The sequence below is a fragment of the Pelodiscus sinensis genome, chromosome 9 (genome assembly GCF_052426305.1).
Source record: "Pelodiscus sinensis isolate ZL-2025 chromosome 9, ASM5242630v1, whole genome shotgun sequence".
Lineage (NCBI taxonomy): Eukaryota > Metazoa > Chordata > Testudines > Trionychidae > Pelodiscus > Pelodiscus sinensis.
The window spans coordinates 60,984,364-60,997,451 of record NC_143060.1 but is presented as its reverse complement, the minus strand read 5'-3'; the positions used below and the strand labels follow the sequence as shown (position 1 = coordinate 60,997,451).

General features: G+C 47.4%; 1 protein-coding gene across 3 annotated transcripts in view; it reads right to left on the bottom strand.

Moving 5' to 3' along the window:
• The window catches only part of STX6 (syntaxin 6), a 59,885-nt gene extending 47,733 nt beyond the window's left edge, over nucleotides 1–12,152 (bottom strand). The window contains exons 1-3 of one of the 3 annotated variants that reach the window (XM_075936814.2): nucleotides 11,973–12,152; nucleotides 6,792–6,961; nucleotides 6,017–6,111 (exon numbers count right to left, since the gene is read on the bottom strand). In XM_075936814.2, coding sequence (XP_075792929.1) covers nucleotides 6,017–6,111; nucleotides 6,792–6,961; nucleotides 11,973–12,007 — 300 coding nt within the window. In that variant the 5' untranslated portion in view covers nucleotides 12,008–12,152. The remainder of the gene's footprint in view (nucleotides 1–6,016; nucleotides 6,112–6,791; nucleotides 6,962–11,972) is intronic. The other 2 variants (XM_075936815.2, XM_075936813.2) reach the window with 2 other exon arrangements.
• Nucleotides 12,153–13,088: the final 936 nt, after the last annotated feature.

Here is a 13,088-nt window from a genome sequence, read left to right as displayed (position 1 = left end):
TACTGGTTTTGCTCCTCCCCATTCTCCACTACTATAACAATGCTTGACTTGTGTAGTCGTCTGAAGGAATATTCTTCCCTAAGTGGTATATGTGAAGGACTGTGTTCTAGCGGCTGGAAGTCAGGCCTGCATTTTCCCCTCATGAAGTGCCAAGCTGCACAAGCCACTTTCTGTGCTTGAATTTCTCTGAAATAACATGGGTATAATTCTCTCTTAAGTCACTGTGAAAGTGCATGGAAGTCTTCTTTAACCAATTTTTAAAGCCCACTCTGAACTCTTAAGCCACTATGATAGCAGACAACTTTGAAAACTAGTTACATTCAGAACAGTCTATACCAGCGATGGGCAACCACAATTAATAAGTGGGTCACATGAGTGGCCCTCCATACTAGTGGGTGGCATGCACATGCCCTCTCTTCTCCCTACCCCACACCTCTCTCACATACTAGGCTACTGGACCCCGCACTTATCTTCTCCTTGAAGCGGACAGGGGACTGCAGACAGGGGAGTTGAAGAGGGAGTTGAGCAGAGGGAGTGACTGATGGTGATGAAGACCCGAAGCGCTTGTGCCAGTACTTCTCCTGTCTCCTCCACCTGTGCCTGTATCCAGACAGAGAACCTGAGCATGGATGCCTCTACCCAGGTCCTGGTGTGGTCTTGCTGTAGTTGTGGCTTGCAATTCCCACTGAGTGATCTCCAGGCTGGGGGAGACAACCGTTGTGAAAGGTGCCTGCTGGTGGAATCTCTCAGGCAGCAGGTGGGAGAGCTACAGGAGGTGGTGGCCAGGCTGAGGAGCATTCGAAGCCATGAGGAATTCCTGGACAGTATTCCTGTGGAGTCCACGGAGGTCACTGTCCTAGGATGTGGGACTGTTGACCAGCCACTTATGGAGGAGGCAGTGGTGCAGGGTGAGCACTGGCAGCTGGTTACTTCCGGCAGCAGGCAGTGTTCCACCCCTGCTCCTAACCCTCCCACTGTGTTGTTACATAACCGTTACACTTTACTTTCAGCAGGAGACAAGGAGTCACCCCCCACAGTGGAGGAGACCAGGCCTTGCACCACCAAGGTTGAGCAGTCTCCTGCCACCACTGCGAGGAGGAAACGTAGGGTAGTGGTGGTTGGAGACTCTCTTCTGAGGGGAACGGAGGCACCCATCTGTCGCCCTGACAGCTCATCTCGAGAGGTATGCTGTCTGCCAGGGGCCCGTATTCGAGATGTTACGGAGGCATTGTCGAGGATTATCCGGCCCTCTGACTACTACCCCATGCTACTCATCCACGTGGGCACAAATGATACTGCCAGGTGTGACACTGAGCGGATCAAGTGTGACTACAGGGCTTTGGGAGTACGGGTGAAGGAGTTTGGAGAGCAGGTGGTATTCTCTTCTATCCTTCCTGTCAAAGGTAGGGGCCCGGGCAGAGAGAGGTGCATCCTGGAGGTGAATGCCTGGCTGCGACGATGGTGTCGCCAGGAGGGATTCGGCTTCCTTGATCACGGGGTGCTCTTCCAGGAAGGACTGCTTGGCGGAGATGGAGTTCACCTTTCCAGGAGCGGGAAGGCCTTGTTTGGACACAGACTGGCTAACCTTGTGAGGAGGGCTTTAAACTAGGTTTGTCGGGGGCAGGTGAGCAAAGCCCACAGGTAAGTGCTGCATGTGCGGGACTGGGAGATGGGTTGGAAATGGGGGGACTACGGCCTATAATGGCAAAGAGACAGGAGGGTCAGGGCACAACAGGGAGGCAAGATCAAATCAGTATCTTAGATGCCTATATACAAATGCAAGAAGTATGGGTAATAAGCAGGAAGAACTGGAATTGCTAACCAATAAATACAACTATGATATCATTGGTATTACAGAAACCTGGTGGGATGGGACGCACGATTGGAATGTTGGTATGGAAGGGTACGGCTTGCTCAGGAAGGACAGACAGGGAAAAAAGGGACGAGGGGTTGCCTTGTACATTAAAAATGTACACACTTGGACTGAAGTGGAGATGAACGTAGGAGATAGCTGTGTAGAGAGTCTCTGGGTTAAGCTAAAAGGGGTAAAAAACGAGGGTGATACCATGCTAGGAGTCTACTACAGGCCACCTAGCCAGGTGGAAGAGGTGGATGAGGCCTTTTTTAAACAATTAACAAAACTATCCAAAGCCCAAGATTTGGTGGTGATGGGGGACTTCAACTATCCAGACATATGTTGGGAAACTAACACAGCGAGGCACAGGCTATCCAATAAGTTTCTGGACTGCATTGGAGACAACTTTCTGTTTCAGAAGGTTGAAAAAGCTACCAGAGGAGAAGCTGTTCTGGATTTGGTTTTAACAAATAGGGAGGAACTAGTTGAGAACTTGAAAGTGGAAGACAGTATAGGGGACAGTGATCACGAAATAATAGAGTTCATGATCTTAAGGAAAGGTAGAAGGGAGACCAGCACAATTGAGGTAATGGATTTCAGGAAGGCAGATTTTGATAAGCTCAGAGAACTTGTAGATAAGGTCCCATGGGAAGCAAGACTGAAGGGAAAAACAACTGAGGAGAGTTGGAAGTATTTCAAAGGGACGTTGTTAAGGGCCCAAAAGCAAACAATTCCGCTGTGTAGGAAAGATAGAAAATATGGCAAAAGACCAGCTTGGCTTAACAAGGAGATCTTGCACGATCTCAAAATAAAAAAGGAGTCTCATAAAAAATGGAAACTAGGACAACTAACAAAGGATGAATATAGGCAAGCAACACGGGAATGCAGGTGCAAGATTAGAAAGGCAAAGGCACAAAATGAGATCAAACTAGCTACAGGCATAAAGGGAAACAAGAAGACCTTTTATAAATACATTAAAAGCAAGAGGAAGACCAAGGACAGGGTAGGCCCACTGCTTAGTGAGGAGGGAGAAGCAGTAACAGGAAACTTGGAAATGGCGGAGATGCTCAATGACTTCTTTGTTTCGGTCTTCACCGAGAAGTCTGGAGGTGTGCCTAACGTAGTGAATACAAGCAGAGAGAGGGTAAGTTTAGAAGATAGGATACACAAAGAACAAGTTAAAAATCACTTAGGAAAGTTAGATGTCAGCAAGTCACCAGGTCCTGATGAAATGCATCCCAGGATACTCAAGGAGCTGATAGAGGAGGTATCTGAGCCTTTAGCTATGATCTTTGAAAAATCATGGCAGACAGGGGAGATTCCAGAAGACTGGAAAAGGGCAAATATTGTGGCCATCTATAAAAAGGGGAATAAGAACAACCCAGGAAACTATAGACCGGTCAGTTTAACATCTGTCCCAGGGAAGATAATGGAGCAGGTAATTAAGGAAATCATATGCAAACACTTGGAAGGTAATAAAGTGATAGGGAATAGCCAGCATGGGTTTGTGAAGAACAAGTCATGCCAAATTAATCTGATAGCTTTCTTTGATAAGATAACGAGCCTTGTGGATAAGGGAGAAGCGGTGGATGTCATATACCTAGACTTTAGTAAGGCATTTGATACGGTCTCACATGATATTCTTATTGATAAACTAGGCAAATATAACTTAGATAGGGCCACGATAAGGTGGGTGCATAATTGGCTGGATAACCGTAGTCAGAGAGTGGTTGTTAACGGTTCTAAATCCTGCTGGAAAGGGATAACAAGTGGAGTTCCTCAAGGGTCTGTTTTGGGACCTGTACTGTTCAATATCTTCATCAATGATGTAGCTATTGGGATAGAGAGTACGCTTATTAAGTTTGCAGATGATACCAAACTGGGTGGGGTTGCGACTTCTTTGGAGGATAGGGACATAATTCAAAATGACCTTAGCAAGTTAGAGAAATGGTCAGAGGTAAACAGGATGAGGTTTAATAAAGAGAAATGCAAAGTGCTCCATTTAGGAAGGAACAATCAGTTCCATACATACAAGATGGGAAGCGACTGTCTAGGAAGGAGCATGGCGGAAAGGGATCTAGGGGTCATAGTGGACCACAAGTTGAATATGAGTCAACAGTGTGATGCTGTTGCAAAAAAAGCAAATATGATTCTAGGTTGTATCAACAGGTGTGTTATAAGCAAAACTCGTGAAGTCATTCTGCCGCTCTACTCTGCACTAGTTAGGCCTCAGCTGGAGTACTGTGTCCAGTTCTGGGCGCCACATTTCAAGAAAGATGTGGAGAAATTGGAAAGGGTACAGAGAAGAGCGACAAGAATGATTAAAGGTTTAGAGAACATGACCTATGAAGCCAGGCTTCATGAACTGGGCTTGTTTAGTTTGGAAAAAAGAAGATTAAGGGGGGACATGATAGCGGTTTTCAAATATCTAAAAGGATGTCACAAGGAGGAAGGAGAAAATTTGTTCCTCTTGGTTTCTGAGGACAGGACAAGGAGTAATGGGCTTAAAGTGCAGCAGGGGAGGTTTAGATTGGACATTAGGAAAAAATTCCTAACTGTCAGGGTGGTCAAATAGTGGAATAAATTGCCAAGGGAGGTGGTGGAATCTCCCGCTCTGGAGATATTTAAGAACAGGTTAGATAGACATCTGTCAGGGATGGTGTAGGTGGAGCTTGGTCCTGCCTTGAGGGCAGGGGGCTGGACTCAATGACCTCTCGAGGTCCCTTCCAGTCCTATGATTCTATGATTCCACGCCCTCCCAGCACTTTGAGGGCCACAAATCCACTGATTCACCCTCCCTCCCAAAGCTTGGACAGCCACGAAGTGCTGGGTGGGAAGAGAAGCAGGCAGTGTGGGGTTCCAGTGCCCCAGAGCACAAGCAGCATGTGGAGGAGGAGGAGGGCCGAAAGGGGGTCCAAGGGCTGCAGGCAGAAACATAGTATGGCCCACAGGTTGCCCACCACTGGCCTATACTGAAAGTGAGACCACCTGCTACCATGAAGTGAAGCAGTAGGATATAATTATAGTAAGTGTCAGATATCATCAGAATACCTGGTATGTTCTTGCTCCAGGCAATGACTGTTAAAAACATCACAAGATACACACACAAATACACTAGGACCTCCCCAAAGAATTACTTTTCAAAGCAAGCATTCCAGTAAATGCGTTAAATGCTAATGAAAGCTGTAGAGCTATGAACTAAAAGTTAGAACTAAAGCCATGCCTAAGAATTAAAAAATTCCTAAGAATTAAAAATAAAAACAAGACCATGCTAGTGATTTACGTTTAGTGGTGTTCTTGAGCTGAGTTATTGTCACATTAGTCAGACTGCAGTCTGGACAAGAGGACACAGTGTGAGCTAGCGTGATCTGCTCTCAAGATAAAAAACAAGCAAAGCAGCCACATACGCATGTATTCATTACCTTTGTCAGACAGTTTCACAATTAGTTCCCTAAAAAGCAGGCTTCTACTTTAGGAAGAATTGTAGTTAGGTAACAATGCTGCCAATCGGATAAGAACTCTATTCCCAGTCAGAACACAATTTGGTGCCTGGTCAGAACCAGCAGAAATTATTTGTTTGGGTTAAAATATTAAGCAATGGGGGCAAAATCTTAAATCCAATTGGGAGAGAACTTCTTAACTATTTACTTATCAGATGTTAATACTTTCTCAAACGGGGGCGAGGGGAGGAAAGGGAAGAGGGGGAATTACCTTCTGATTATTAAAACCCCTTTCAGCCACATGAATCTATCCTACTCATTCAGGCCCACCTCAAACGAACTGACCTTTTCTCCATACTTACTGCACTCACTGCTCCTCCCTTTTATAGAATGGGTGGGCAACCTTTTTGGAGGCTGGGACCACTGACCCACAGGAAAATCAATCTGGGCTACACGCAAGTGAGAAGTAAAAAAAAAAAAACAAAAAAAAACAAAAAAGCCACACCCCCGAAACCCTCACTGATGTGGCACCCAACTGAGGAGAAAAACACTCCCCACATTCCCATCGCACACCAAAGCCTAGGAGGGCCCAGCCTAGTACGTTTTGGGTCTACTTTTCAGCGTCAGTCTAATATCAATCTCCAGTACCTGGAAGTGGCCATGGGCTTTTACACAATATCACTGAAAATCCCCTCCATAAACAAGGACCCAAGTTCCTTACCCTGACCACCTGCCGTGTACTTGTGATAAAGGCTTTTCTTACACCCAGCTCTGTGGCATCAAGGTTGAATTTCCGAGGGTTTGCTTCAACAATGCGTAAATAAGTCAAGGAACTATTTAATTGCTATTCAGCATTTGTGATGATCTAGACATCCTGCCTGCCTGGAAAGTGCTCACCAACTGCTATCATTCCTAAGTGTAACTGAATCTTTCAAAAACTCTGGTTAGCAAAATGCTAGATAGGAACATAATCTTATCATTACAACCACTAATGGAAAGTGGCGGCGAAGGAATGCATTCTAAAGGACATGTATTAGCATCAAGAGTCTACCGCTTCAAGATTTGGGTTTTCTGATCTGTGCTGTGTAAAACTCTGTTTGAAATTAAAATGGGGGAGGGGGGGAAGAGATGATTTTGGAAGGATGTTAACATAAGCTTGAACACAAACTAAATTTATCCCATGGAAGGGGCTTTAGCAAACAGAATAAGTCATTTTAAACTGCATCTTACAGGGAGAAAAAGATAAGGAACACATTTGCTTGAAAGTATTTTAAGTTATTCTTTGAAATGTGAGAAAAGCTGGGATACAACTGACTGTGTTGTCTAAACTAATCTATACACATAAAGCAGTCTAATACAAATAGAACTCCTATGAAAAATTTATATTGCGTATGATGCATGCGTGACACATAAGCTGTACTGATCTACAGGCTAGTTATTATGTAGGTTCATCTCTGATTTTCCAAAGGACTGCAGCAGCCCTATAGAAAGGATATTAATAGTTTCGTCCAAATCTTCCAGATCCCACTCGATACTCCGCAGGTTATTCCTGAGCTCATTGGTGGTCCAGTCAACTTCTTCTCTTGTGGCTGTGGAGGGATCTTGCAGGAGCTCTGTCCATCTCTGGAACAGCCCCTGCGCTGTGTTCACTGCTTTTTGTACCTCCCTGCAATTAAGATGAGAAGGTAGATGTTGATAATTAGCATGCATTCTCTGTACTGACAAGACTAAGGGCTTGTCCAGAGGGGGAAACTGTCTAATCTATTAGTTATGCCGGTCTTTTCTCGATGTACATAAACCCCAAGCAGGGAATTGTTGTCACTAATTTTCACTATAAACCTACCTGCATCAATAATCCCCAGAAGTTCTTCCTCCACACCCTCATTTCTTTTGAACATGAAAGATTCTTTACATATAGTAGATGCAAAACAGTCAGTCAGCCTCTTCTCTCCCCTCGTGGGCTGTGTCTAGACTGCATCCCTTTTCCATAAAAGGGATGCAAATTAGACACATCACAATTGCAAATGAAGCAGGGATTTAAATCCCCCTCGCTTCATTTGCATAAACATGGCTGCCGCTTTTTTCCGGCTTGGAGCTTTGCCGGAAAAAAGCGCCAGTCTAGACGGGGATCTTTCGGAAAATAAAGCCTTTTCCGAAAGATCCCTTATTCCTCTTTAAATCCCCGCTTCCATTTGCAATTGCGATGTGTCTAATTTTCATCCCTTTTACGGAAAACGTATGCAGTCTAGACACAGCCATAGTGTGGTAGGAATTACCACATTATGAAATTGTTACAGCAATCCCAATTTTTGAAGGGACCCAATTCTTCAGCCTAATGCTGCCACATAACTAAATCTTCATACACTGCCGTAGTAGTTACACTGTTGCACCAATATTCTTTGCTGAATGGAGGAAGTAGACTATGCTTTACATCTTTCATCACATAACTGGGAAATACCTAGGTAATACTGCAATATCAACTACATATGCATGCTTCTCCTTCCCCTCCCCCCCCCAATAATTTCACTTCACAAAGGGCAATAAGAATTGCAGGAATTATCCTCATAGAATTTTTACATGGATTGTGTTCAGCATGGCCCTGATTATTTTAATATTACCAGTCAAATATGAACTGCCTTTGCTGCTGCCACAAGCTTCATGGAAAAGCACATTCAATTTATATAATGGAAATGCATGCTTTTCTGATGGCACTAGGACCATCATTTAATTGTTTAGGGTAAGAGGATAAGTAGCAAATGTCTACCAGCAAATGTCAGTCTTATTCCCGTGGAATACAAATTCAAAATAACAGGAAGACTGTGCGTATCTTTATTTTGTACCCAAACATATTTGGAAAAAAATCTACTTAAATATCAACTAAAAGACTATCCTCAGAGCTAAATCTGAGGAGGACACAAGCAGAATTATGTCACCTTAGGGGACAGCACAAGAGAACCTAAACCCCTTCTTTCACTGTATCAGCAAGTCTCCACCCTCCTACTAGACATTCTGTGAAGTTTGACTGGACATAGCCCAGCTGCCAGCCCAAAGTATTTTATTTTCTCTCCCTAACAGCAAGACATCCTTGAAGCAAGTTTCATTTTTACCATCCACGTTGGTGAACTCTTACCCTCTCTCCATATTCACAACCGGTTTTTCCTCTGCTTCCCTGCCTCTCTCTCAACCATCTGTTCCTCTTGTCATGATTTCATTAGGACTTGAAATTAAGATAATAAACTAAAAGCTTGCACTGGAAAATTTTGACTCCTTCAAACCCAAATTCTGCAACCATATACAAGTCAAGCCACATTAATAGCACTCAGACAATTTCCCTATGCAAGCAGCTCCCCCATAATATTGGTTTCCCTCTATTTTTTGCACATTATCCCCAATTTAAATTCACTTTAAGGTCTGTAGCCCTCAGCATTCATGTAGCAGTGACACACTGCCCCACCACAATTGCATCATATTACTTATACGCCCTCTACAATCTCCTTAAAAAAAGACCCTATTTCTTGCATCTGCCTACTTGTCTCCTTAGGATAGAGCAGTGGCTGTCAGTATTTCCACACTACTGTGTCTCTTTCATAAGCCTGATTTGTCAAGTGTGCCCCCAAATTTCACCTCACTTAAAAACTATTTGCTGGCAAAAGAGACACAAAAATACAAGTGTTGCCACACACTATTACTGAAAAATTCCTACTTTTGTTTTTACCGTATAATTATAAATCAAGGAATATAAATACAATACATTTCAGTATGTAGCATCTGAAGCAGCATGAACAAGTCATAGTCTTCATGAAATTTAATTTGTATGAATTTTACTAGTGCTTTGTGTGTAGTCTTTTTGTACAACTAGTTAAATAGCTAAGTTTATGTACCCAGGAAGACCTCTGCACATCCCCAGAGTAAGAGCAGCCTAGTAGAGAACCACTGAGATGAGGGTCTTTCCTCCTCCCCCGACCCATTTGTCTCCACTCATCTCAAGCAAAATATTCTCTCTATGCCAGGGCAGCCACAGGCTCAAGAAATGCATGCAACCCCTTCAAACACCAAACTATTGAAAATATTATAAACCACAAGAAACAGGCAACTCATTAGCCAGTCCACACGCTCTCTGCAGCAGGCTGGGTTCCAAAATCCGTAAAACTGCTTTCTCCTCAAAATCCCTGCCTAGGTTGACAGAACTGTAGTTTTGTTACTCTAACTAGGGCTAGGCCAACTCAAGTGGTCACGCCCAAATAACGATTACCAGAGTTAACTCTGCAACCAAGAAATACTTTTCCCAATCTCATTCTCTAACCACCTATTATTGTTTGTGTACATAGGAGATTTTTTTATCCCGAGTTTAACTGATTGACTATTAACACAAGATAGGTTTATCAAGGATAGGCTGGGCAGTCTATACACACTTGCTGCAAGGTAAACATTTCTGGTATACCCTAGGCTCAGCCCACACTAAAAGAAATCACAAACACTTGTATCCTGGAAAAATGTTTGGGAAGTGGGCAGCGTAACCTTCACAAACATTAGCTCTCAGGTTATTAGGCAATATATTAGAGAACATACCATCCCAGTGGACTATGATATAGTCCCTTGTACTTCCACGGGAGCAAATCTGCTGCTGGAGGTGTGGCCACCCATCCCACATGCACCCTAGGGACGTTACATATAGTGTAACTGAATAAACTTAAAAAACAACAAATGCATTGGTAGCATTTTATAGACTAACAAAACATGTAGTCTATAAAAAGCTCATGATACTATCTACATGTTGCTAGTCTATAAAGTGCTACCAGACCATTTGTTGTTTTTTAAGTTTATCCTGTACAGACTAACTCGGCTACCCCCGAAGCTTCCGTAACTGAATAATCATGTAACCGCACAAAATATTATCGGTTATGCCACTATTCAATAGTCCGCAGGGGGCAGGACCAGCAACCAGTGCACTCCTGGCTTCAGAGGCAGCCATGCAGGGTGGCATGCGGAAGCAGTCTGCAAGGGGAGCCAATTTAAAAAACAGCGCCCCTTGTGGACTGGCTGCCTGCTGCCCTGCACTGCTCTCTCTGGGTATGTCTACACTAGCCCCCTAGTTCGAACCAGGGAGGATAATGAGGGCGACCGAAATTGCAAACAAAGCATGGGATTTAAATATCCTGTGCTTCATTAGCATATTCCCGGGCAGCCGCCATTTTGACTAGCCCGGAATAACTGCCCACGTCTACACGCAGCAGAGAAGAGCAATTCCAAAATAAACCCCTTATTTCGAATTGCCAGTTAAACCTCATTCCATGCTTCATTAGCATGTTCTCGGGCAGTTGCCAAAATGGCGACCGCCCGGGAACACGCTAATGAAAAGCAGGATATTTAAATCCCACGCTTCATTTGCAATTTTGGTCGCCCGCATTAGCCTCCCTAGTTCAAAATCGGGGACTAGTGTAGACATACCCTCTGATAAGGAAGCAGCAGCATGTGGAGCTGGGACCCCTGCTGACAGGGGCTGCTGCCCTGAAGGCTGCTTCATGGTATGTGGAGCAGAGAGCTTGGACCCCCTGTGAACAGAAGCTGCTGCTTGCAACAGCCTCTCCTGCACCCTCCTTTCCCTGCTGCCTCTGAGACCGCAGCATGGAGGGGGCAGGCTCAACCACAGAGCCGGTGCTGTGGTGGGGGAACCAGCTTTTAAGCTTGCTCCCCTAACCACTGGCTCCTACCTGCCCACCCCAGTATGCAAGGGGGGGAAGGCAGATCCACAGAGCCCATACGCGTGGGGAGCTGGCTTGAAAGCTGATTCCCACATGTATCAGTTCTAGCCTATGCCCCTCACTGCTGCCTCTCTATCAGAGGCAGCAGCATAGGGAAAGGGGAGCAAGGGCGGCAGATCCAGTGCTCATTGGGATCCTGCTTAAAACCAGTTCCTCATGGGCACCAGCTCCCACTTCCCGCCCCTCTCCCCCCCCACACTGATACAGAGGCAGCAAAGGGGGTGGCATACATGTAGTCAACAAGATTAAACAATAAGCCTAGGCTCATTGGTTAATCGTATAATTGGCTACTTGTTGACATCCCTACTTGGGACAGAGCATGAGGCAGGTGGGGCCAGAAGCCCATACAAATTTGTTTCCCTTTGGTAAATAGGGAGAGAAAGGTTAAGTAGGTGGAAGATTCCAGGGAAGTGGGGAAAAGCAGGGAAAGTAAAGAATTCCTCCACCCCAGAGATTCTCTCACCTCTTACAAAGGTGAGGAGAGTACGGATGATCCCTGCCCCATCTCACTCCCCTCCACCCATCCGCCCATCTTCTTCAGCACCCCTGCCAGTCACCCCAACATTAACCCTCCGTCTGCCAGTTACCCTCCTCCCTTACTTAGCCCCCCCACCCAGCCCCCCAACATAACCCTGTCCCCCCACCCAGCCCCCCAACATAACCCTGCCCCCCCCAGCCCCCCCAGCCCCCCACTCCCCACCCCTGCCCCCAACATAACACTGTCCCCCCACCCAGCCCCCCAACATAACCCAGCCCCCCCACCCTGCCCCCCACTACCCTGCCCCCAACATAACCCTGCCCCCCACACCCCGCCCCCCCAGCCCCCCACTACCCTGCCCCCCAACATAACCCTGCCCCCCAACATAACCCTGCCCCCCCCACCCAGCCCCCCCACAAAACCCCGCCCCCACTCACCCCTTCACCACGAAGAAGGGGTCCTCCATGGACATGGCCGCCCGGGCGGGGCCGCTCCCGCTGCACCAGGCGCCCGGTGCGAACGAGCCCGCACAGCGACCCGATCCCCGCCCCCGCCGGGGGCCCTGCCCACTCCGCCGTCACGTGACGGAAAGGGGCGCGCCCCAGGGGCCTTGTCGCCGCTTGCACGGGGGAGGAGGGGGGAAGGGTTTCCTCTGTCACGTGACAGGCGGACGCGTTCTGCGGCGGCGAGGCAGGCGGCGCTCTTTGTCACGTGACAAGACAGCGCGCGCGCGCGCGCACATACATACACCCCCCTTCCCCTCCCGCGAGAAGGGGGGGAGGGTGCAAATTTCCCGCCAATCCCTCAGGCGCTGCGGGTGCGCATCGCTGTTCGAAGCTCGCACGCGCCGCGCCTCCGACTTGGCCCGGGGCGGGGCGGGGCGACGGGCCCCTCAGAATGGCCCCGCCCTGCACGCACCTCGCACCCACGTGGGGGTCTGCAGCTGCCTGCGGTGCCAGCCCGATGCACCCTCCCCCCATCCTTGCTGGCTTGCCAGGGCTTACAGGGGACCCCTGGCGTGGGGGGATCTGCTGCCCCCTCCAGCCACGGCAGGGGCCTGGCATCGCCTCCGGGTCAGAAGATCCCCTGGCGGGGGGGGAGCCTCTTGCAGTGCCAGGCTCTGGCTGCCCCATCTGGCCCCTGCCGCCGTTTAGTCCTTCATGTGTCCCCTAAGGGTAGACTGCAGCTGGCAGCCCTGCCTGGCTCCAAGAGCCTAATACTCCCCAGTGCCTGGCTCCAAGAGCCTAATACTCCCCATTGCCTGGCTCCAAGAGCCTAATACTCCCCAGTGCCTGGCTCCAAGAGCCTAATACTCCCCAGTGCCTGGCTCCAAGAGCCTAATACTCCCCAGTGCCTGGCTCCAAGAGCCTAATACTCCCCAGTGCCTGGCTCCAAGAGCGTCTAATACTCCCCAGTGCCTGGCTCCAAGAGCCTAATACTCCCCATTGCCTGGCTCCAAGAGCCTAATACTCCCCATTGCCTGGCTCCAAGAGCGTCTAATACTCCCCAATGCCTGGCTCCAAGAGCCTAGTACTCCCCATTGCCTGGCTCCA